The sequence below is a fragment of the Aquarana catesbeiana genome, linkage group LG07 (genome assembly GCF_042186555.1).
Source record: "Aquarana catesbeiana isolate 2022-GZ linkage group LG07, ASM4218655v1, whole genome shotgun sequence".
Lineage (NCBI taxonomy): Eukaryota > Metazoa > Chordata > Amphibia > Anura > Ranidae > Aquarana > Aquarana catesbeiana.
The window spans coordinates 2729042-2755028 of NC_133330.1; the positions used below are offsets into that span (position 1 = coordinate 2729042).

The 25987-nt window shown below is 45.5% G+C and overlaps 1 protein-coding gene across 1 annotated transcript in view; it reads right to left on the reverse strand.

The window, feature by feature from the left end:
- Nucleotides 1-25987, reverse strand: part of LOC141102426 (inositol 1,4,5-trisphosphate-gated calcium channel ITPR1-like) — a gene marked incomplete in the record, with an annotated part of 74298 nt that overhangs the window by 27313 nt on the left and 20998 nt on the right. The window contains 14 exon segments of the mRNA XM_073591380.1: nt 1730-1981; nt 2062-2256; nt 2352-2471; nt 3858-4030; nt 6402-6560; nt 6635-6776; nt 8055-8215; nt 12555-12654; nt 13575-13729; nt 16620-16664; nt 16950-17045; nt 17785-17931; nt 19833-19916; nt 20991-21089. Of these exon segments, the coding sequence (XP_073447481.1) occupies nt 1730-1981; nt 2062-2256; nt 2352-2471; nt 3858-4030; nt 6402-6560; nt 6635-6776; nt 8055-8215; nt 12555-12654; nt 13575-13729; nt 16620-16664; nt 16950-17045; nt 17785-17931; nt 19833-19916; nt 20991-21089 (1928 nt within the window).

The window sequence follows — 25987 nt, forward strand, 5'->3', positions numbered from 1 at the left end:
CCACTCGTGATCCAATATTCTCATGTATGGCTTGCAGATTAATATATAGCTTCCTCAAGTTAGAGGAGGTGTTGTGACCTGGCATAAAGCCTGCTTGGTCCGCGTGTATCAGACTCGTGATGATCGGATTGAGGCGGAGGGCAAGTACTTTGGCAGGTATTTTAATATCGACCTGCAGCATAGAAATTGGGCGGTAGGATTCAGGGTAGCCTGGGTCTTTCCCTGGGTCTTTCCCTGGTTTGGGTATAAGGACTATGAGCGCTCCTCTCAGAGGGAGGGAGTGTGGATGTCTCAAATAAGTGGTTATATAGGGCTAGCAAGTTAGGGGTGAGTATTCCACTATCACCATCATACTCATTTCCCAAATGACTTGCATATTTAGTTCACAGTGAAGACAGACCACCAGTGGTCATTTCATTGCGGGGCCCTAGGGGAGAGCAGATTACAGATCCGCCCGAGGTGTCCTCCTAAGATTTAGAGAATTTTTTGCAGGCTTGTGCACATCCTCCATTTCTGATTAGACACAAATGAATACGTTCCTCAAGGGAATTACTTTTTCACAAATAAAGGACAACCAAATGAACATGTTAGAGGAATCCCTCACAACTGACCGCAACAGCGATAGCTAGTGTTGTTGTCTTATCTGCAATACTGCTTAAGTTCAGCAGCGGCGGCTTTCTGTGCTTTCAACGTTGACATGATGAGGCAGGATCGGGGAACTTTCCCAGGTAGGATGTCTGAGGGTCAAAGGATTGTCTAGAATCCAGGAAATAATGCTCGGAGCTCTGTGCAAGTGCGTCCTACTCCATGCTTTGTCAGGGACCGCCCCGCCATTGTCAATGGTTTCTAAGGAATCAGCGGGTGCTGGCACCCGCTGCATCCCTAGCAACCACCACCCTCGCATTGGCTTACATGGCTGTGAATCCCGTTGACATGTATGGAAAGGGGCGGGGATAGCATTGACATCACTGCCCAAATATGGTCACTGGCTGTATTTGGTGAATGATGGCGCCATTATCTCCGCCTCTTTAATTTATAGCTGCTCGAGGATCTATTCTTCAGCAGGCGTGTTGTCAGGATCGGTTGTGTGCGACAGGTCCACCAGATTTTCAGCAACTCAGCAGGTATGATTGACAATTAATTTACAGGGGACTTTTTGGGGATTTTATTTATTTTTTTAAACAAAGGATTTCTCAAAAGGGTTTACTTCTATGTTATTTTTTTTTTCCTGAACAAGTAGGGATACTATGTACCCCTGCTGCATTCACATAAGGGAAGGAAGGCTGTATCTGGGGGTCCCCCCGTTTATTTTTTTTTTAAAGGGGCTTCCAGAACCTGGTAAGCCCCTGCCCACAGGCCTCCACGACCACCGGGCCAGGGTTGTGGGGAAGAGGCCATTGTACTCATTTATTATTAAAATAGGGAAAAGATTTAGGGTTTACATACAACTTTGGGCAAGAGTATGTAGAGGGTTAAAGCAATGAATAGAATGAGCGGAGATTACAGCGCACACCGGGGTTGTGTGCGGTAACAAAATAATAAAATAGGCTTCCTTGGAAAGATCCCTTTAGCGAAAACAGCAGCTTCTATTCCTGGACAGTTCAAAGATTAATAGAATACACAAAGTAACACATTTTAGTGTAAATGTTTGCAATGAAGAAGTTCTGCATGTGAAAGAAACTGGTGGCAATAAGGGAGGATGAAGGGACATCTCTGACCATTGACTTACTCATCTATGGCGATTTCTGAAGGTATCTCTGACCAGAGGCGGGCGTATTTCACAGGGGTCACCTGTTCCTGGGGGTCTCGGTCCACATGCATATGCAGCATCAACCGGCAGAATGACGCTCGCAGATCGAATGGCAGATTCTCATCAGACATACAGCGCAGGATAAGATCCACATCTAGCTGGCCGGAAATTTCATTAATGGCCAAGTACTGCCGGTCCAGGCACATACGGGCAAAGAGGTTTAGTTGGTACCTGAACAAGAAAGGATAAGTGGAAATATATGATACGCCACCCTGGAGCAGAAGTCACAAACCCGCCGGTCCACCCAATACCTGTAATAACTTAGAACATCCTGGTCCTCCTTCTGTCCTTCCTTGGCATCCTGAGCCAACTCTCGAATACTTTTACTTCTCGTTTCCTTATTGGCATCTCTCCAAAAAAGCCAAACTTCCTCCTCGTCCTCTCCGTTCTCCAGAGGGCTCTCGCTGCTGTTCACTCCCTCAAATTCAAAACGTGACAGAACCAGCCTGAAGAAAAGGAAAAGTGACCCAAAACTATTCTAACTTGCCAGTAAACACCATCTAGGTCTGGAGAAACCTTTAGCAGTTGAGTCGTTCCTTACTTTGTCTCGATGAGGATATCGGCATTGGCAGCATTCAGAACGGCTTTGCATATCAACTCCTGTGTGACAGGGATGGATTTGTTCATAGACACGCAGAGATCGGAGAGGTAATCCAGGAACCTTACAGAACAGAAAAGGACAGATCAGCCAATCCCATCATACACAGATGTCTTCTCCAAAACCATAAAGGAGGCCAAATTCTTTTCTGAAGGCATCTGAACAGCTTGTGAAGGACATACCTGTACATTCATACTCAGATCAAGTTTACCCAAGGTCCCTATATAGACAATTCATCCTCATCTTGTACACCCCAACAAAGGGAATAACCATGGGGGCGGGGTCACCAAGTGACCCCGCCCCCACGTTTACCTGTCATTCGGCAAGTGTCTCCCGTCAGGACCAGTTGGGTTTGGCAGGAGGCGAGTTTTTTTTCTCATGCGGGTCAGAATTCATCGTGATAGACACGGAATTTATATCGGGGGACGCGTTTATTTTTTAAGAACTTGTCAAAAACTGTATTTGTGTTTCTATGTACTCTTGACTTTTTTTGGTGAAAGGAGTAGGGGTGCTATGTACCCCATACTCATTCACATTGCAGGACGACGGGATGTGGGGGCCCGCCTTTAAAAAGGGGGCTTCCAGATTCCGACCACAGGGCCAGGGTAGGGAAGAGACCCTTGTCATCAACATTGAGACATATCGAGGGGTGCTTATCGGAATCTGTAAGCCTCTTTATCAAGGCAGGCCTCTAGATCCCGCACTCCAATGTGAGTATGGGGCACATAGTACCCCTACTCCTTTCACCAAATGAAGTCAAGAGTACATAAAAACAAAAATTGTTTTTGACAAGTTCTTTATTAAAAAAACAAACACATTCAATTGAGGGCATGTGGAATGGTATACTTTGGGGGGAAGGGGGTGGACACTTGACCGCCCCCCCCCACCCTTTCCTGGCCTGCATGACTGGATAAGGGTCAGGTATGGATCTTGGTGGGGGAGGGGGGGACCCCACGGCATTTTTTTTTGGTGTAGGGTTCTATTGAAGGGCCACATCAATCCCGTCCTGTGCCACTTCAGTAGTATGCCGACATGGAGATGTGGCTTTGGGCCACTACAACTTGTGCACTATGTGATTGGTCTCTCCCCTCCTGTTTAGTGCTGGTTAGTGGAGTCCTAGCTAGACCCCTCCCCACTTCTCCCATGCTCCCTCAGTCAGTGTTATTTGCAGAGACGGGGTTTAGGAAAGTCCTAGTACCCAATGTTTTGTTTTGTTTCAGCAGAAATTATGAGGCTGAAGACCTAGACCTTTGGTCAAGTGATCAGCAGCCGGGCTTTGCATTTCCTCCATGACCGCCAATTATTTTAGGGGTTCTATGTGACTTCATACATTCCAGCAAAATGGTTTGCGTAGTTTTAGGTTACATTGTTGAGTATTCTCAGTTCATTTTCCTGAAAGGAGGAAGCACAACGCACTTCACCTTCCACCCACTCAGCCCTCCGTCTCACCTGGGCTCCCGGTTCTTCCTCACCAGGCTGACGAAGGTGTCGATCTCGGCAGCTGTGATGTGCTTCTCCAGCAGCTTCCGGTTATTGTGCAAAAGAGCGGTGATCGTGTCTTCCGCCAGAACATCGTATCCGATCTGCTTCTGCATGAAGCCAAATTGTTTGGCGATGTATTCCTGGGCAGACAGAAGGACGCGTTACACAGAATACTTCAATTTCTGCAGTAACAAGTCAAACTGATAAGACGTAAAATAACCAAAGCAGCTATAAAATGTACAACGCCCTTTATCGGCAAAGGATGTCGTCGGGGGGGGGGGGGGGGGGGGGGGGACACTTTTTACTATTGTTTAAGGAGTTACACTGGAACCTTGGTTTACGGGTAACGCAATTAACAAGCAACTTTTTTTTTTTAAATTCTGACTCGGATTGCGAGTGTTGTCTCACCAAATGAGCAGAATTCAAGCTAATGGGGTGTGCAGTACCGCATTTGGCCAGAGGTGCGGGGCACCGGGGACACTCAGAACGGTTCAGAGCCGTTTGGAAATACTCGAAAACCCGAAAATACTCGGTTCCTGCTTGTTTCCAAGTCCCGCCGAGCTGTCCCAGAGTATTTCCGAGGCTCTCCGGCGCCCCCGCCCCCACCTCTGGCCACATGCGGTATTGCATGTAATTGAAGTCAATGCGGAATGAATTCTCTTCATTTCCATTGACTTCTATGGGGAAACTCGCTTTGATATGCGAGTGCTTTGGATTACAGGCATTCTCCTGGAAGGGATTATGCTCATAATCACAGGTTACACTGTATACAAGTAATTTGCAGCCCCCATTCGATACAATTTGATGGACCCTGAGGGATAATCTGTAGGATCACTGCAGATCCTGACTTTACCAGTACCAAGCCCTGTTGAGGGGGGGGACCATTTGAACCCCTGAAACACCATTTTTTATGGTACACAACTGTGTAAAATTGAACTTGGACTTCACATGTTCTCCTTTCCTTCCTTAATATAAAACCAGTACCAAACTCAAACCAAACTTTGGCCACCACTCCCGGGGGAGCTTCCCAAGTAGAATCATTTCCTCTACAACGCTCGAGACCTGAATGAACATCTGTTTGAAGAAATCCAACACCCCCCACCCACAGCTGCCTTCTACTTCCCAAGGTTTTTGCTGCTGTCTGTGTCCCCGCCGAGGAGATTCACTATATTTGTCCTGGTGACAATTGCCTCCAGAACTGACAGCAATGGGAATTTCAAAATGGTCAACGAAACAGAAATAGGTGGAAGATCTTCCAGCGGTGGAGGTTTGCTGAGATAACTGTAGGATGGAATTTCCCCAACATTGGTGAAATTTCCTCTCATATCTTGTTGTGTCTGAGATAATAAGGGGGTGAAAAGACATCTCCCCAATTGCACACAGATGACAGAACTATTCCCTCCTACCCCATCCAAGAATGAAAAAAGGGTTTTGGCCTTCAAGTCTGCTTTGAGGACTATTTCAGAGAGATTTGAAGCCAACTCCATACCGGGGGGGATGTGATTGGCATATTAGCTGAGGGACTGCTTAGAGAAGATCATCTAACAGATAGACCAAAAGTTTTTATTTAATCTGTTCAAACATATTGGATGTTTTATGGATTTATTTTCCTTTTTACTGGTTGAACTAGGTTTATTTTTTTTCAACCAAAGTATGTAACGTGTTGTCTTTGAATTCAGAGGTGGTATAATATAAAGGCTGGAAGGGGGGCACTGATACCACATCACCCTGTAGACAAACAGCTGCTGCATGTGTGCATTGCCCTGTATCATTTGAAAGGGGGGAGGAGACAGGTTTGTCCCCCGCCCAGGGCAAGAATACAGAACCATGCCCACCTCGCCTGTTGCTAATGCGTGCCATTAAATGGGTGTACCGCCCTGTGCCCATTCGCTGCCCCCTTCTTGGCATGGAGTGTTCACTTGCCTGCCACTGATCTGGTGTGTGCATGTGGTTGGTGGTGAGTGGGATGCGCCCCCCATCGCTGTGCTCTGGAGGGGGCTTCCCCTCCTGCCCACCCCTTGTCCCAGCTCTGCCAACACCCTCATAAAAAAGGGACCATGTTTTAAGGGGGGCACAATTAAATTTTGTGGAGCACAATGTCAACCTTTCGAAGAAAGAAGGGAAATGGAAAAAACACAACAAAAAATGAGGAGGAGGAGGAGGAGGAGATGAGGGGGAGGAGGAGACGAGGGGGAGGAGGAGACGAGGGGGAGGAGGAGACGAGGGGGAGGAGGAGACGAGGGGGAGGAGGAGGAGGAGGAGGAGGAGGGTACAGCCTGCATATACGTCGTTAATTTGTGAGTAATATCTTATCTACAGCTCCCATGTCATTCCAATAAAAGGATTTCTATATAAATATTTGTAAATTTGTAACTCATGGAGCCACTGAAGTGTAACATTCGCAGGGCTGACTATGCAATAACTGTATGTCTCATCACCATGTTAAATGTGAATAGGACTCAGCAGAGCTCCTCTGCAACAAGGACACTTCTCCGTCATCATTAAAAATACCTGATTCTTGCGGTAATCTTGTTGGGAGTGTCGCAGGACGCGGTAGCACAACCGGCAGATGTGCCTGAAGGGCGCGTGTCTTTGATCCCCCAGCTCCTCCAGCCTCAGCATTGGACCATCACCACAATCCGTAAACGGGGCCTGCAACAGCTTGAAGATCTGCGGGGGAGACAACGGTGCTCAGCAGGTCAACGCCCCAAAAGTAGATCCACCCATACAGAACACAATCTCACCTGCTTCAGGATATTCTGCTCCCGCATCAGTTTCTGGCGCTCGCGGTTGGGCTTGTTCACCAGAACCTCCAGAACATCCTGCCCAGAATTCACTCCGGCTGTCACAAAATAAACCAACTCCTCCAAGAGTTTGGTCACCGCCCTGAATCATAAAAAGGAAGAGCAAGAGTCACACCCAAGAATAAAATGAGACGGGGGGGGGGGGGGTTCCGTTTACAAACATCTGACTATGGTAGAAAGCGGAGACGTCTGGACAATGGCCTGTGGTAAGGAAGATTTGTCATTTTGTCATTCACTATTTCCAGGTGCCTTGGACCCGGCCATAGACGATACAAACCATGTATGGGCAGGTTGAATGTACCCAAGTTGATTGAGCGATGAACTTGAGCAGATGGGGGGGTGGGGATGGGTCAGGGCTGGCCCAAGACATTGAGCTGCCTGGGTCCAAGCATGAAATGCTGCCCCCCCCCCCAAAAAAAAAACCTCCCACCAAAAAGGCCCCCACATCCATTATTTAATTAAAACATAATTTTCAATCAGGAAGTCAGATTTACATGTAACAATACCTTGATTACATGACATACCATTATGTTTAATTCCAAGGGGCAGTAATGGAGGCAGGCTGGGGCAGTAATGGAGGCAGGCTGGGGCAGTAATGGAGGCAGGCTGGGGCAGTAATGGGGGCAGGCTGGGGCAGTAATGGGGGCAGGCTGGGGCAGTAATGGGGGCAGGCTGGGGCAGTAATGGAGGCAGGCTGGGGCAGTAATAGGGGCAGTAATAGAGGCAGGCTGGGGCAGTAATAGGGGCAGTAATGGAGGCAGGCTGGGGCAGTAATAGGGGCAGGCTAGGGCAGTAATAGGGGCAGGCTAGGGCAGTAATAGGGGCAGGCTAGGGCAGTAATAGGGGCAGGTTGGGGCAGTAATAGGGGCAGGTTGGGGCAGGCTAGGGTAGTAATAGGGGCAGTAATGGAGGCAGGCTGGGGCAGTAATAGGGGCAGGCTAGGGCAGTAATAGGGGCAGGCTAGGGCAGTAATAGGGGCAGGCTAGGGCAGTAATAGGGGCAGGCTATACGGCTCATTAGGGCAGTTGTCGTCATGACACACAACTGTTGGAAAAAAAATCATGGTCATCAATTTGCTGGGTAAATAGGAGAGGTGGCCGTGATTCAATTTGCTGCCCCTCTGAAAGTGCTGCCTGGGTCCAATGGACTCACTGGGACACAAGGTAGGACGGGTCCTGGGGTGGGGGTCCTGGCCCCGGGAGAATACAATGCCTCGGCGGGAGAGATTCTCCTGTCAACACGGTCTGTGGTTGCAGGAAAGCAATTTGCTCGGTCTATGATCAGCCTTGGTGATGTACAGATTTCTTTCAAAGTGAGATCAGTCCCACCACAAGCTATTCATCCATGACCTGCCCCTTACCTCCTCTCATTCTGGGTAATGGTCCCCTTCTCCAACTTCCCGGCAATGGAAGAGAGAACCTTACTGGCATCATTGGCAAAGTCCAGATCTCTAACCTCCGCCGGGGACACGGGAACAATGGCAAATGCTTCCTTGTCTTCTTTCACAGGGGACGTTCCAATCTAAGTGAAGCAGGAAGAAGGCAACGGTCATCACTAAACACAACCAATCCGTACAAAGAGAGCTTTGCCAACATGGTCATATTTATCTAAGACATTGTTCTTTTGGGTATAACTATTCATAAGGTCATCATAGACCAGCACTTATGTAGGCAGCCCGAGGTGAAATGCTAAAATGCTAACCCATCCCGCCTCTGGGGGGTTCCCAACATACCTCTGCGGGTTGGGGGGGGGGGGGGGGTGCTACACATACATTACAGCCATTACATTTTAAGAGATATGGTCATGAACGTGGTCTCCTCCAAATCTAAAGAGATCTCGGTCAGTACTTTAGTCACCATGGACTTCCTCTTCTCAGATGCACAGCCCTGCATTTAAAATATTTGGATGATCAGGGGCTTCCACAATGAAAGCGAAGAGAACCAGAGAATTTGAAAAAGGTAACGTTTTCAAGGTGAGAAAGAGCGTCTCCAAAAAGGAAAACCATTGATAAGGTCAGCAGTACTTTTTAAACGAAACCAAAAAAAAAAAAAAAATTGGATTTTTTTTTCTTTACGCACCACAAAAACCTTTTCTTGGAGTCCATTGAGGACCTCGGAAATCCTCCAGTAGATGGCCGTACAACTGAGAGACACAGGAAGTCCTTAACCTGCAGGTTATATGGCCACCTACAGGAGGACTGACTTCCTGTTTCCCCTCAATGGATGTAAAGAGATTTCAAGAGTGAGAAGTGGTTCTTATGAAGCTGAGTAAGCAAATAACTTGGTTATAAAAAAGGGTCAACTCCATATCATAGGGCCAAAGCCATTTTTTTCATTTTGGATGGAGAAATAGAGGGTTATAACTCCTGTCAGATTTATTTTCACCATCAGTGCCCCATTGGGGAGATTTCCCTTCACTTCCTGTGCCATAGCCAAACAGGAAGTGAGAGGAAATCTGTCAGGGATCTTGTACAGCAGGTGCTCATTGTTATGCACATGTGTGAGATGAGGATAGAAAGCCTAACAAGACAGGCAAAGACTGGAATGTGCACGGCGATGAGCCTTGGGGCACACGGGCGAGTACACGCGCATCCACAGATTGTGGCACCCGGCAGTCTATTTACACTGAGAGTCTGCCGGACCTCAGTGCTGGATTGTCTTCAGTTCTGATTCCTGAAAGTCTGATAACCTTGTCCCGGACCTGACTACGTCTGATACCTGCCGAGATTTCTCACTTATGTCTCCACCGCAGACTTGATACCTCACTGCCGGCACGTTACCGACCCCTGCACATCTCTGACCTAGAACCCGACCCCTGCACATCTCTGACCTAGAACCCGACCCCTGCACATCTCTGACCTAGAACCCGACCCCCGCACATCCCTGACCTAGAACCCGACCCCCGCACATCCCTGACCTAGAACCCGACCCCCGCACATCCCTGACCTAGAACCCGACCCCCGCACATCTCTGACCTAGAACCCGACCCCCGCACATCTCTGACCTAGAACCCGACCCCTGCACATCCCTGACCTAGAACCTGACCCCTGCACATCTCTGACCTAGAACCCGACCCCTGCACATCCCTGACCTAGAACCTGACCCCTGCACATCTCTGACCTAGAACCCGACCCCTGCACATCTCTGACCTAGAACCCGACCCCCGCACATCTCTGACCTAGAACCCGACCCCTGCACATCCCTGACCTAGAACCTGACCCCTGCACATCTCTGACCTAGAACCTGACCCCTGCACATCTCTGACCTAGAACCCGACCCCTGCACATCCCTGACCTAGAACCTGACCCCTGCACATCTCTGACCTAGAACCCGACCCCTGCACATCTCTGACCTAGAACCTGACCACTGCACCTGTCCGCCGCTGAACAAGGCTTGGGATTGGACTCCACACCACCACTGGACGGACTCTTCTGTTTCCAAGACTCTGCTCACTACAAACAGCTGCCAGGCCCCTACTCCCTTCCAGGGACCGAGCAGTCCCCGCCTCCACCACCAGGGGTGCTAGGACCGAAATTGTGCAAAAGGCCACCATCATCATCGTGGGCTCCACAATCAGATATGGGACAAAATCCCTGCAAGTGAAAAAGGGAATTCCTTGGGGACCCCCCGGGTCACCAAAACTAGTGTCCCCAATGGAAGATTCCCCTCTAATACGTCTCTGGAGACCAACCGAAATTCGGGATTCTTCTTTTACTTTCAAATTTGATAAACAGGACAATTAGAGGATGAATCTCCCTAATGGGGACACAGACAGCAACAACTGACAGGGGTTCTAATCCCTCTCTATTCCAACACTAAGAAAACAAGTTTTGCCTTTAGTTATACTTTAAGTGGCTCTTCTCCCCACCTAATGTAAATACACTATCACCAAAAGTATTGGGACGCCTGCCTTTACACACACAAACTTTATTGACATCCCAGTCTTAGTCCGGAGGGTTCAATATTGAGTTGGCTCCGCTCTTTGCATCTATAACAGCTTCACCTCTTCTGGGAAGGCCGTCCACAAGGTTTAGGAGGGTGTCTATGGGAATGTTTGACCATTCTTCCAGAAGAACATTTGTGAGGTCAGGTACTGATGTTGGACGAGAAGGCCTGGCTCGCAGTCTCCGCTCCAATTCATCCGAAAGGTGTTCTATCGGGTTGAGGTCAGGACTCTGTGCAGGCCAGTCAAGTTGCTGCCTGACCTCACAAATGTACTTCTGGAAGAATGGTCAAACATTCCCATAGACAGCCTCCTAAACTTTGTGGAAAAGTTGAAAAGAAAAGTTGAAGCTGTTATAGATGCAAAAGGTGAGGGGCCAACTCAATATTGAACCCTCCGGACTAAGACTGGGGTGTCATTAAATTTCATGTGCGTGTAAAGGCAGGCGTCCCAATACTTTTGGAAATATAGCGAAGTTTGGTGTAGAAAAGTAAAGTTGGATAAGTTTGGATTGCCAGCTGGAGACACTATCAGATGGGAAAATACATCCATCGTCCTATTCATGATGGGCAATGCTCTGTAGGTCAGGAGGCACGATCCTCCCCAGATGTGAACATGACGGGAATACAGTTTGTAAAACTTCTAGAATGTGGAGTTGATAGAAAACCCAATAAAAGGAGAATTCTATATAATAATTCGGTCAGTATTTCCAAACTGTGAATCTATTCCAAGGCAAAGCAGAAATAAGAAATTAAATGGACTCCCAAAGGTTGTAAATTGCCATCATCCCTCAAAATTTGAAGAGAAAAACCTCAAAAATGGGATTTTAAGGGCAATTATTGAAAAAATATATAAGAAATTTTTAATAAAATATCGAATTTATTGATACAAAAGATTTTTTTTAAAAACCAGACTTTCAGAGACAATCGCATAAACAACAATGATAATATGTTCAGAATTGACAGAGATGGTAAAAATTCCACTACATAAACATCATCCATGAGTGAGAGTCCAACGCGTTTCGAAATATACAAATACAATCTTCATCAGGGACAATTTGCCACTTCTGAAATGTAAAATACAGTATAAATACATGGAATATACAAAGAATATCATAACATGGAATTGGTTAGGTGTGTAAAAAAATATTCAGAAAACTTACATGTCAATAATACATTGAAGTAAAAAAAAAAAAAAAAAAAAAAAGGTTTAAAAGGGTTCTTTCATATTTTGACACCCCTGTTGGATATTCACATCTTTGGGTTCTCTTGTATGTTGAAGGGCTAATACAAGTTTTTGGACGATCGGTGGTATGGAGGAATTTTTTTTCAAATCAATGTATTATTACCATGTAAGTTTTCTGAATATTTTGATAGGTGTTTTATATACACCTAACCAATTCCATGTTATGATATTCTTTGTATATTCCATGTATTTATACTGTATTTTACATTTCAAAAGTGGCAAATTGTCCCTGATGAAGATTGTATTTGTATATTTCGAAACGCGTTGGACTTTCACTCATGGATGATCATTTATGTAGTGGAATTTTTGCTACCTCTGTCAATTCTGAACATATTATCATTATTATTTATGTGATTGTCTCTGTTGAAAGTCTGAAATCTTTTGTATCAAATTCGATATTAAAAATTTTATATTTTTTTTCAATAATTGCCCTTAAAATCCCATTTGAGGTTTTTCTTTTTCTCTTCAAGCAGAAATAAGAAAGGAGTTGTGAGACCGGAATAAAACGTTCCTATAAATTGTGTAAATGAGCGCAATGCCCCGTCTGAATATACACCTGAAAACGGGAGACGATCGGTAGAATGACAATGGTCAGTCATAAAAATCTGATTATTCAGCTGAGCAACGACTTCAATTCCCAGTATTTGAGATTTTGGCAAAGTTGTGCCCTTACCCGTAACATGACCGGCTTTTCCTCATCCTTATCAATGGGGCTGTTGGTACTGTGCACCCACGTGTTCGTACACAAATGGCGTAATCGTACGTAGGAGTTTCTGAAACAGAACAAAAAGATAGGGAATCGATTAAAACATGTGCAAAAGATGGGGATCGATTAAAACATGTGCAAAAGATGGGGATCGATTAAACACGTGCGATTTGTTTCTTTACTAATCGAAATGCGGAGATTCGGATGCACGTGAATTTCTGAATCAATTAATTAGTAACAAATGTCAACAAATCCAAAATAAATTCTTTACGAAACAAATTCTGAATTCAAATATAAAATTTAAATTTCAAAATGCAAACATATTGCAAAAAATAGATACAGTAAGGTAAAAAAAGTGAAAGATGGATTCCTACTTCAGTTGCTAAACCGAGAAAAAAAAAAAAATTGCATAAAACCAAAGAGAAAAAAAGAAAAAAGGGACAGACCAAAACAAGAGACTATAATAAATCATAATAGTACAAAATAGAATACAATCAGTATAGAATAAACTAGAAGGGAATAGAATATAAAAGAATAGCATAGAATGAATAGAGTCGTCTTCCAAAACCCAAATCAATTTGAAAACCTCAAAATACAAAACAAATTCCGAAGGTGAATCATTCTAACATAACAATTGTGATGGAACAAAAAGTGTTAACGAAAGAATCCGAAACGATACAAATTTTTCTGTCTTGCATTTAAAGCAAAAATCATCTCTTCGATCCCAATGTCTACCAGGCGAGAAGAAGCCGCCTCTTGAGGAGTACTATGGGCTGTCTGTGAGGAGAACCCCCAATGTCTGGTGGAAGGTGACATCCCACAGAACGATCGCTTACCTCGGTACCAGGCTGTCTGTGAGGAGAAGCCCCAATGTCTGGTGGAAGGTGACATCCCACAGAACGATCGCTTACCTCGGTACCAGGCTGATGTTTGAGGAGAAGCCCCAATGTCTGGTGGAAGGTGACATCCCACAGAACGATCGCTTACCTCGGTACCAGGCTGTCGCCGCCTCTCAGAGTGGTTGGGTCCAATTCAAAGATGGAGGAGATATCGTTGCCTTCGGGGACGGAGACCAAGGTGCACATCATCTTCTCTGGAGCCACCCTTATCCTGGCACGGGCCGGGTCCTGATCCAAGTCCATCTGAAAATGCAACCAACTTCTAAGAACATTTTTCACACATCTGCAGAAGATCCATCAGGTGATTTAAGCTTCATTCCATCTTTTTTTTTGACAAGAAGAAGAAGAAAAAAAAAATCTGCATTTTAACTTCTATTTTTTCCATTTGTGTCGTTTGGTAATTACCCGCCAGGGGGAGGAGTTTGGTAATTACCCGCCAAGGGGAGGAGTCTGCTTTCAATGTGCAGATTTTTATAAAATGCTTATCCAATTGTGGAGTGAATAGGAAGGGTTGTGAAAATATGGTTAGAGACCCCGGTCACCTGACCATTATTTTTCACAGCCATCCCCCATAAGACTAGAAGTGCATTCTAATCATATTTTAGGCATATTCTGTACCTGTAGCCATAGAAAGCCCTAAAACTACTGCTGGGGGGGGGGGGGGGGGCTATCCTGGGTGTGATGTCAGCAATCCCAGGGAACTACGGCCCTCCAGTTCAGGAACTACAATTCCCATCATGCCCAGTCATGTCTGTGAATGTCAGAGTTTTACAATGCATCATGGGACGTGGAGTTCCGCAACACCTAGAGGGCCGTAGTTTGGAGATCCCTGCCCTATACTTTACCCCTTTGCTGCTCCCACAGCAGCACCATGAAAAGGCTATGTAGGGGGAAGTGTGGGATGGAGCTGGGCCAGCACGGTCAGCAGACACTCCCAGATGTGTGCCTCTGCAGGCTGTGTTGGGGAACTGACTCTTCATGCAGTAGTCTTTTTTTTTTTAGCATGTTCCGAGGTACATTCCATGTGGAAAAAAAAAATTAGAAGAGGATAAAAAGGAAGCATTTACAAACATTTTTCAGAGATACTACAAAGTAACATTGTTTATAAACATTGTTCAGAAATGGAATAAAGATACAAAGTAACATTGTTGCTTCTGTTATCTACTCTGCAGGTCAAAGGGATGATCTTCCATACACAGATGTCAGTTACAGCAATCTGAGAAGTATGAAAAATAGTTTTTTTTTATTAAGATTTGTCTTTTTAAGCCCTTATTAACCCTAAAATGACCCTAATCCACCCTACGGGGGTGTAAACTCTTGAGGTTTGCATCCTATGCATTAAGGCGAAATACCTTCTGTAGTGTAGCAGCCCCCAGAGCCCCCCCCCCCCCTTTTACTTACCTAAACCCGATCGTTACAGGGAAGAGCAACAGCAGCTCCAGACGGTGTCTCCTCATTGGCAGCAGGAGCCGTCAAATCCAATGATGCGGGAGCCAGGGGGCGGGACCAAGTCCAGCGGTCTGTCAATGGACACAGCAGCAGGACTCGGGGGCGCACCCGCATGAGTGTCCCCATAAAAATTGCTTCTCCGTGGGGGGCACGCAAAAAGGGGAGGAGCCAGGAGCGCCGCAGAAGAGGAGGATCGGGGCCACTCTGTGCAAAACCAACTGCTTAGAGGAGCTATGACAGGTTTGTTATTAAAAAAAACAAAAACAAAAATGAAACACTTAAATATTGATAAAAGAAAAAAAATATCAGTTGGAAAATACAATGAGGGGAGAAGGAAGGAGGAGGAGTTAAAGGGGTTGTAAAGGTTCATTTTATTTTTTTTTTTTTTTGTCAGGTTTTAATAAAGCACAAAATTAAAAAAAAAATCCTTTCATCTCAGTTGTAAATAACTTTGCAATGCTTCGTATAAAAATCATAAAATGTAAATGTCGTTTTGAACAGGACAGATTAGGAAGTAAAGTTGATACTTTTTACAACATTTTTTTTTTTAATGAGCATTGGACAAGACAAAAAAAAAAATGCATGTAAAGAAATTTATAATCAGCAGCTACAAATACTGCCACTGCTGACCTTTAATATAAAGGACACTTACCTGTCCAGGGATCCCGCGATTTCCTCACCCGAGCCGAGCAACGGAAACAGGAAGTGACTCAGCTTCACAGCCTGATTTCTACTGCGCTTTGTGAACAGTCCTGTAGTCTTCTGGGACCTGGGATGTGTCCTAGAAGACTGCGGGGTAAGAGGGGGGGAGGGGAGCAAACTTCTGGTTTAGGTCGTCGCGGCGATCTGAGCCGGACATGGGAATAAGGTACCCGTTAAAACCAGGTACCCCCCCCCCCCCAACAAAAAAAGAACCAAATATGGCAGTAAGGGGGGGGGGGGTGTAAAGAAGCGGAACTTCCCCTTTTGGGCGGAGCTCCACTTTCACGTCAACGTTATTGCCGAATAGACTTATCCTTAGCAGAAATGTAAAAACTGCTCAGCTCCTTGGGGGACGGACGGGTTTCGGATGAACTGGTTAAAAATGACCTTCCAGGGCTAAACATGGAAAAAAAAGCACAAAATCTCTATACATAAAATACAACCAGCAGGCTCGGATATCCTTCAGGGGGCATCAAGATAAAACAAATGCTAGTTGGCACGATGCCCGGCATTCTCAGATATTCACACCGCCATCCTTCCACAAACCATGACAAACTTCTCCTGAAACATCTCAAGACCTTCAGAATGCTAAAACGTTCCAATGATTCGGCATGAAGAGAATTCACTACAAAATGTGTTTTATGGCTTTTGGATTATTCAGCCAATGGAATAATCTCAGGGTACAGCCAAATGCATGAATTCCATTAGTGACGTTATGTACATCCTCTGCAATATATGCACCATGTAGCTCGGTTGGTGGAGACAGCCATGAAATGGGCGAGTATTGGATGGAAGCCGGGGGCTGGGCAGCTGGAGAAGATGCTGATAGGGGAAGCCGGGGGGGGCTGGGCAGCTGGAGTAAATGCCACCAGGGAAAATGCGGATCTGGCACAGCGTCAAGGGTTGGTAATGGGTTAACCAAGCTGGGTCATGTTGGGTGGAGGTGGGTTAAGGCACCAAGGCTTCTACCTGTCATACTTACTGAGACCTCAGCTTCCAGGCTACCTGCCTCATAGTCAGGGTTCACCTGAGGAAAGAACCGTATAGTGAGAAGAAAAAAAAAAGTGTACCTGTTCTAAAGCCACCTGCTGGGGGGTGGGGGGGTGGGGGGGCAGAAAATAAATAGAAGTCATGGATGGTTACTTATTACAGTTGGAGATTTCCAAGATGGCTCCAGTTGGAGAAAGTCATAGAAGCCTATACATTTACATGGCTAAAGTAGCTTCATCAAGTCCCTGCTATGGCAATGTGGTCCTATAAGCAAAAAAAGGAAGTTCGAGGCTTTCTAGACCCTTTGGGGTTCCTCACTCACCTCCGCTGCCAGGTAATGTCCAGTTGCCAAATGTTTAAATCTGAATAGGCTGTTCCAGTAGCCAGCGCCTCCTCTACATGGGTCGTGCTGAACAACCTAGAAAAACAAGAAACAAAAAGTACGAAACATTAACCGCCAACTACATGTCTGATTTTTAGATCTGATTCATTCTACTTTACGTCTGGTCAATGGAGTCAAACCTGCATCCTCTTCACAACCATGTCCTGCCTACGAGCACTCCAGCAATGGCTGCATGGTATCTTCTAGGGCGGGTTCTCTGGAGTGACAACAGTAGCCCTTGTCTACATAAGGTTTGTTAAATCGGCCACTTGTGGTCTCCATTGGAACGGATATATACATGGTGACACATATGAGATTTTAAGGATTGGATTTACCACTTTACATGGTTACATGGTTAGTAAGGTTGAATAAAGACACCAGTCCATCCAGTTCAACCTGAGTGAGTGTGGGTGTGAGTCTACAATTCTCCCTATCCCTGTACATTGTGTCTCAAAAAATCGTCCCGAGTGGCCGTATAAAAGCTTCTTGGCTAATGGGCCAAAAGCAACTACCATAACAGTTTCTCTTTTACAAAATCATGCACCATTTATCTTTTTAGAACACCTTTTCCTTCTTAGACCCTTGTAATAAGCTCACTGTACACCATTTTATTGAAAGGTTTCTCAAAAGGCTGAATAGGGTCAGATATATTTGGAGTTCAAATTTTGCTTCCAAGCCCTAAACTCATACAGAGAAGACAAAAACGACAGACATTTTGCTGGATAGCTGAGCGTTTCAATCATGAATGAAGACCATTGGGTCATTGTTGGCTCACCTCCACTTCCCATAATGCCTTGGAGCTGGTGGCAGAGGTGGCAGACTGGCGGCCGGTGGTCCTGAGAAACACATACTGCTTCTTTCTATGGTCATCACAAGTCAGGAACTTCTCCTGCTCTGCATGGAACAACCGCACAACATCACCCTGCAAGAAGAAGAAGAAACCACCATCCATCAGACAGACAGGGGAGATTCCGACATGGGGCATCACTACAACATGGCTTTGGGTCTAGCAGTTTTAAAGAGATTCTCCAGAAAGAGTCAAAGCTTTCTAATTGGTCACTGCTCAACAATGTATAGTCTTCAGCTGGTTACAGTGGAAGTAAACCCTCCCAAGTGCAGTCATATGAGGAGCTGAACATGTGTTCATGGCAGTGGGGGAAACATTAATGTAGAACATCAGGAAAAACAAACATAGGTTGTGCAGCCTTAAAATTGCTCTGTGAGGGTCTTTTTCTCCTGGTTGCAATATGGGGTGACTTACCAGTGTTGTCACCGCAACTGGCCATGCCTGCCCCCCCCCCCCCCCCGTGCCACCCAGAGCTGATGTAACCACCCAATGACCACCATGCACACTTGGCATAAGGTGGACAGGAATTTTTTTTTCCTTCAGTGCCCTGTACAGTGCCAGGTCGATTCAGCGTGAGAAGAGTGCCAGGTACATAGAGCACAATTTCCTCAGAAGCAAAAGGAGCAACTTTAGAAGCTGTTTTAGCATTAAGCTGGTCATTCATTTTGGACATTTTTCCACAGGACTATTAGATGTATTAGACAGTCTCAGCTTTGTGATATTTTCTTGCCAAGTATGGCACAGCCTCCTCCAACACCTGCCCACCCATCAGCCATGTGATCTCAGAACAAGGTCAGGACCTCACACAGCCCTAGGCTGCCCTAAGATAGTTAATAAAAACAAAAGGCGGTCAAGTCACTCCACAAACTTCATTCAGCGACAGCAACTAACCTTCCACCCTTCACTGCAACAAAAGGACACATTCATGGTGTGTGTAGAGATAGAGATGGTAGAGATAGAGATGGTAGAGGTAGAGATAGAGATGGTAGAGGTAGAGATAGAGATGGTAGAGGTAGAGATAGAGATGGTAGAGGTAGAGATAGAGATGGTAGAGGTAGAGATAGAGATGGTAGAGATAGAGATAGAGATGGTAGAGATAGAGATAGAGATGGTAGAGATAGAGATAGAGATGGTAGAGATAGAGATAGAGATGGTAGAGATAGAGATGGTAGAGATAGAGATAGAGATGGTAGAGATAGAGATGGTAGAGATAGAGATGGTAGAGATAGAGATGGTAGAGATAGAGATGGTAGAGATAGAGATGGTAGAGGTAGAGATGGTAGAGATAGAGATGGTAGAGATAGAGATGGTAGAGATAGAGATGGTAGAGGTAGAGATGGTAGAGGTAGAGATGGTAGAGGTAGAGATGGTAGAGGTAGAGATGGTAGAGATAGAGATAGAGATAGAGATGGTAGAGATAGAGATAGAGATGGTAGAGATAGAGATGGTAGAGATAGAGATAGAGATGGTAGAGATAGAGATGGAAGAGATAGAGATGGAGATGGTAGAGATAGAGATAGAGATGGTAGAGATAGAGATAGAGATGGTAGAGATAGAGATGGAAGAGATAGAGATGGAAGAGATAGAGATGGAAGAGATAGAGATGGAAGAGATAGAGATGGAAGAGATAGAGATGGTAGAGATAGAGATGGTAGAGATAGAGATGGTAGAGATGATGGAGATAGAGATGGTAGAGATGATGGAGATAGAGATGGTAGAGATGATGGAGATAGAGATGGTAGAGATGATGGAGATAAAGATAGAGATGATGGAGATAAAGATAGAGATGATGGAGATAAAGATAGAGATGATGGAGATAAAGATAGAGATGGAGATGATTTCCTTAATGTATCAGTGACCAGGAGTAGTTGAACTTTGCCCCTGGCTGCACCTACAGTGCGGATAAATGTAGACATTCCCAAAAAAAAACCCTCCCCAAATCCCAGTTTCTGTGTCTTCCTCCAGATATCGCTCACCCCCTTCAGGATGTCATCTTTGTTGTCACTCCACTTCATGAAAAGCACAATCTTCCAGCTGGTGTTACAGTTCACCGAATTCACCTACAATCAAGGAGCAAAAAGAACCATTAGAACGTTTTGGAACATCAACCATTGATCAGGTCTTAAGGAACAGTTGTCCTGGGTGTGTGGGGACAAGGATACAGATCGTGTCTGTGGATCAGCTATTATCCAACAGGGTTCTGTGGAACCCTAAAAAGGTTACTCTAGATGTTGCCCAGGGTTCCCTGAGCTGTGGTTGATGGGCCTCCCATTTGACGGAGCCTTCAAAGTTCTAGGACCAATGCTATTTGGCATGACTTCAATGATCTTTGGGGGAATTTTGACCACTAATGTCAAGGGGGAATTATTTCCCTCTGATCCCCAATATATTGGTTTTGGCAGTGGTTGCCCAACATCTGGAAATTATTTTAAGGATTAGTCTGGTGAGAAAAGCTTTATAAAGGCTGCTGTAAACCGAGCCCGCATATAGGGATACAGATATTCTCTATATCTGGTATACCAGATACAGTCACACTGGTGACTGTAGGGATGGTGTTCTTAGGGTCATAGTCAGCATTTTTCTTCCTCCAAACACGGAGAGTCGAGTTGATGCCAAAGAGCTAAATTTTGGTCTCATCTGACCACAGAGCTTTCTCCCCCCAATCCTTCTCTGAATCATTTAGATGTTCATTGGTAGACTTCAGACGTTCCTCTACATGTGTCTTCCTGAGGAGGGGACCTTGCGGGGGCTGCAGGATTTCAATCCATGGTGGTGTATTGTGTTACCAATGGTTTGTTTGGGGACTGCATCATTGGTTAGTAGGGGATCCAATACTTATACTTATAATATTATATAATATTTTGCTCACTGAACTGCAACTCCATTTATAACATTTGTATTGTGCGATTTTTCTGGATTTTTGGTTGATATTCTGTCTCTATCATATAAAATACACCTATGATAAAAATTATAGACCCTTCATTTCTTTGTAAGTGGGCAAAACTTACACAATCTACAGGGGAGACGATCAGCCCCCCCCCCCCCCCCCCAATTGTATAGTGCATATACAAAACTAATAAAATGTCTTTTAAACATGTGACAGGAGAAAGTCAGACAAAGCCTAATTGACTCACCTCATTACATCCGGGGTTATCCGCTAGCTGGTGACTGCTGGCGTGCAATGGCTGCCCAGCATTGACGGGGTTAAGGACAACTTTATCACCGATGACCACCTACAATAACCAGACACAGAGTGGTAAGTGCAGGAAATATCAGCCAACCAGACATTTCTACGAGTCTCCAGAATGGCCGCTACTCTTCACCATTCGTTATAGAATGTCTCTGGAGCGACCTTTCCGCAGCCACTCATGAATAAATGTCTCCCAATATGTGCCGACATCACAGCCTGGAGTGACTGGAAGAGAAACATTCCGTCTGACCCAAATGATAGGAGACCCCGAGGCTTCCCACTGAATGTTCAACACCCCCCGAGTTCTGACCGGAAGGACCTTTCATGTATCTACGGGGAACGTTCAAAAAAAAAAAAAAAAAAAGTGGCTGCTTTTTACACAGAAGCCGAAAACGAGGGAATTCATTCAACGTTCTGCTGGAAATGATTACCGTCAACACCACAACCAATTCTACAATGAGGAGGAAGCCGCCAACAAATAATAAAACCAATATGTCAGCCTATTTGTCAGTTATGTACAGCGCTGTATATTGTTTATGGGACCATTTATTCTGTACGGTCTGTTCTCCCGATTTTTATACAAAACACCTTGATGATGCTTCGTGTGTTCCTTATGATGAAGAGTTGTGGATTCGGCCATAAAAGACGGTACAACTACCACCGACTCCGGGATCCTAAAACTGAACTCGGAGCAATCCAAGACAAAATATAATATACATATACACATACACTTGTGCTCATAAGTTTACATACCCTGGCAGAATTTATGATTTCTTTGCCATTTTTCAGAGAATATGAATGATAACAAAAACTTTTCTCTCACTCATGGTTAGTATTTGTCTGAAGCTATTACCGTATTTATCGGCGTATAACACGCACTTTTTTCCCCTTAAAATCAGGGGAAAATCGTGGGTGCGTGTTATACGCCGATCCCCACTCTCTGTGTGCTAAAAAAGCCGCGAAAAAAAACGAGCGCCGACGGAAAAGACCGAGCCGAGTGCTCGGCTCCACTCGCAGTCACGCCGCCCCGCCTCCTTGCTGAGGATGAGAAGCGAGCGCTTCCGAAAAAGACCGAGCCGAGTATACTGTGTACTCGGCTCGGCTCCGCTCGCAGTCCCGCTCAGCTCCTTTGATGGACATAACACTCCGTCCAATGGCAGGACTGGGCGGGACTGCGAGCGGAGCCGAGCACACAGTATACTCGGCTCGGTCTTTTTCGGAAGCGCTCGCTTCTCATCCTCAGTAGGGAGGCAGGGAGGTGGGGCAGCGCGACGAGCCGAGTACACAGGCTCTGTCCATCAGCGGCAGATTTAAATGGCGCGAACGGCGCAAGGCTGCACTGGGCAAGGCTGCACTGGGGTAAGGATGCACTGGGGCAAGGCTGAAAATGGCACTGGGCAAGCCTGAAAATGGACACTGATCATTCTGCAATGATGGACAAGGCTGCAATGACACTGAAAAGGCTGCAGATGAACACTGATGAGGCTGCATTGATGGGCATTTAAATGTAAGTTTTTTTTCCTTAAACTTCCCTCCTAAACTTGGGGTGCGTGTTAACCAAACCACGGTCAGGTAGACCAACTAAAATTTCGCCACGACTGCCAAGAAAATTGTTCAGGATGCAAAGAAAATCCCACAAATAACTTCAGGTGAAATACAGAACTCTCTGAAAACATGTGGTGTGGATGTTTCAAGATGAGCAATAAGGAGGCACTTGAAGAAAGATGGGCTGCATGGTCGAGTCTCCAGAAGAAAGTCATTACTATGCAAATGTCACAAAGTATCCCACTTACAATACGCCAAACAGCACAAACCTCAAACCTTCTGGCACAAAGTCATTTGGAGTGATGAGACCAAAATTGAGCTTTTTGGCCACAACAATAAACGCTTCATTTGGAGAGGAGTCAACAAGGCCTATGATGAAAGGTCCACCATCCCTACTGTGAAACACGGAGGTGGATCGTTGATGTTTTGGGGATGCGTGAGCTACAAAGGCACAGGAAATTTGGTAAAATGTGATGGTAAGATGAATGCAGAATGTTATCAAATAATACTGGAGGAACATTTCATTCATCAGCCAGGAAGCTGCACATGGGACGTACTTGGACATTTCAACATGACAATGATCCAAAACACAAGGCCAAGTCCACCTGTCATTGGCTACAGCAGAATAAAGTGAAGGTTCTGGAGTGGTCATCTCAGTCTCCTGACCTCAATATCATTGAGCCCCTCTGGGGAGATCTCTAACGTGCCGTTCATACAAGAGAGCCCAAGAATTTACAGGAACTGGAGGCTTTGTGCCAAGAGGAACCATCTGAGAAGATAAAGAGCCTCATCCACAAATACCACAAAAGACTTCAAGCTGTCATTGATATTAAAGGGGGCAATACACGGTATTAAGAACTGGGGTATGTAAACTTTTGATCAGGGTCATTTGGGTAGTTTATGTTGTGATTATTATATAAAAAGAGTAAACACAGATGATTGATAATAAATGGCTTCAGCCAAACACTAACCATGAGTGAGAGAAAAGTTTGTGTTATCATTTATATTCTCTTAAAAATGGCCAAGAAATCATAAATTCTGCCAGGGTATGTAAACCTACGAGCACAAATATTATATATATATATATATATATGTGTATGTATGTGTGTGTGTATATACATATATATATATATATATATATATATATACACATACACACACACAGTGTATCTCACACGTACGTACACACCTCACATTTGTGTAGATCTTTTCTTCTATCTTTTCATGTGACAACACTGAAGAAATTACACTTTGCTACAATGTAAACCGTGCTGCAGCTCAGTTTCAGGGTCTTGGCAATTTTCTTACAGCCTAGGCCATCTTGATGTAGAATACATTTTTTTTCAGATCCTCAGAGAGTTCTTTGCCATGAGGTGCCATGTTGAACTTCCAGTGACCAGTAAGCCTCGGTTCACACCAGAGGCGGCACGACTTGCAGGTCGCCTCACCGAGGCGACCTGCACACGACTGCCCGGGCGACTTGCAAAACGACTTCTGTATAGAAGTCTAAGAAGGTCGCCCCAAGTCGCCCCCAAAGTCGTACAGGAACCTTTTTCTAAGTCGGAGCGACTTGCGTCGCTCCGATTAGAACAGTTCCATTGTACTGAACGGGACGCTACTTGTCGGGCGACCTAGGTCGCCTGACAAGTCGTCCTAGTGTGAACCGAGCCTACGAGAGTGAGAGCGATAACACCAAAATTTACCACACCTGCTCCCCATTCACACCTGAGACCTTGTAACACTAACGAGTCACATGACATCGGGGAGGGAAAATGGCTAATTGGGCCCAATTTGGAGATTTTCACTTAGGGGTGTACTGACTTTTGTTGCCAGCGGTTTAGACATTAATGGCTGTGTGTTGAGTTATTTTGAGGGGACAGTAAATTTACACTGTTATACAAGCTGTACACTCACTACTTTACATTGTAGACAAGTGTCATTTCTTCAGTGTTGTCACATGAAAAGATAGAAGAAAAGATTTACACACATGTGACTGAGGGGTGTACTTACTTTTGTCAAACAAATGATATATTTATATACACACACACCACCTTAACTGGCAAAGTTTTTTTTTTTGTCTGGATATTGCGGTGATCCACACATACATGCCACACTGCAGTATCAGTGGTCAGCCTTGTGGTCTCCTCCATCATCTTCTATGGACAATGAAGTGGTTGTACACAGTAGAGGACCATAACCAGGCAGAGAATAGGAGACAATCCAGTAATCTCGGTATCTATACCTCATACGGTGTACAGCTGGACGGGATTTTTAGTGCAGCTCCAATGTGTGCAGTTCAGTTGTGTATTTTTAGTGGAATGTAATAAGGTGTCTCCATACAGGAAGTCACACATTGTTTCCAATTATACAACCCAACACTCGTGTTTAGTATTTCATTTCACAAAAAGCCGCAACATAGCTGGAGGAATTACAAGGTGTTCAGAAAGCTGAACGGGAGAGAAGTGTCAACAATCAATTTCCTTCACAAGACACCAAATTTAGAAACTGAGAAAAAAAAAAAAAACTGGAACTCTGAATCCTCAACCATATTGTACACCCGCCGTTCTCAGTCCGGGTTCCACCCAGCAGTATAACACCCATCATCTTTACACAATCTTACCCCAACATTCCGTATTCCTCATATGTGGTGGCTGTACCATGTACTCGTGATAAAGTCTCCTGTCCTCTTTGTATTGCTTCCTATTCTAAGGTGAGTATTTCATAATGAGCTAGTATGGGCTGCATACTAGCTCATTATGCCTGTGCCTTACAGGTTTTTTTGGTTAAGAAAAATATGTATGTGCGGGTATACAGCCACTTTAAATCGATTGTATTGCTCCTTGGTCATTTTTACCTACAGGTAAGTCTATAATAAGGCCTATAATAAAGCTTAAAGAAGGGGGAGGAGGGAAGGAGGGAAGGAGGGAAGGAAGGAGGGAAGGGGGGAAGGAGGGAAGGAAGGAAGGGGGGAAGGAGGGAAGGAAGAGGGAGGGAAGGGGGGAAGGAGGGAAGGAAGGAGGGAGGGAAGGAGGGAAGGAAGGAGGGAGGGAGGGAAGGAAGGAGGGAAGGGGGGAAGGAGGGAAGGAAGGGGGGAAGGAGGGAAGGAAGGAGGGAGGGAGGGAAGGAAGGAGGGAGGGAAGGAGGGAAGGGGGGGAAGGAGGGAGGGGGGGGAGGGAAGGAAGGAAGGGGGGAAGGAAGGAAGGGGGGAAGGAGGGAAGGAAGGAGGGAGGGAAGGAAGGAGGGAGGGAGGGAAGGAAGGAGGGAAGGGGGAAGGAGGGAGGGGGGGGAGGGAAGGAGGGAGGGGGGGGAGGGAGGGAAGGAAGGAGGGAAGGGGGAAGGAGGGAAAGAAGGAGGGAGGGAGGGAAGGAGGGAAAGAAGGAAGGAGGGAGGGAGGGA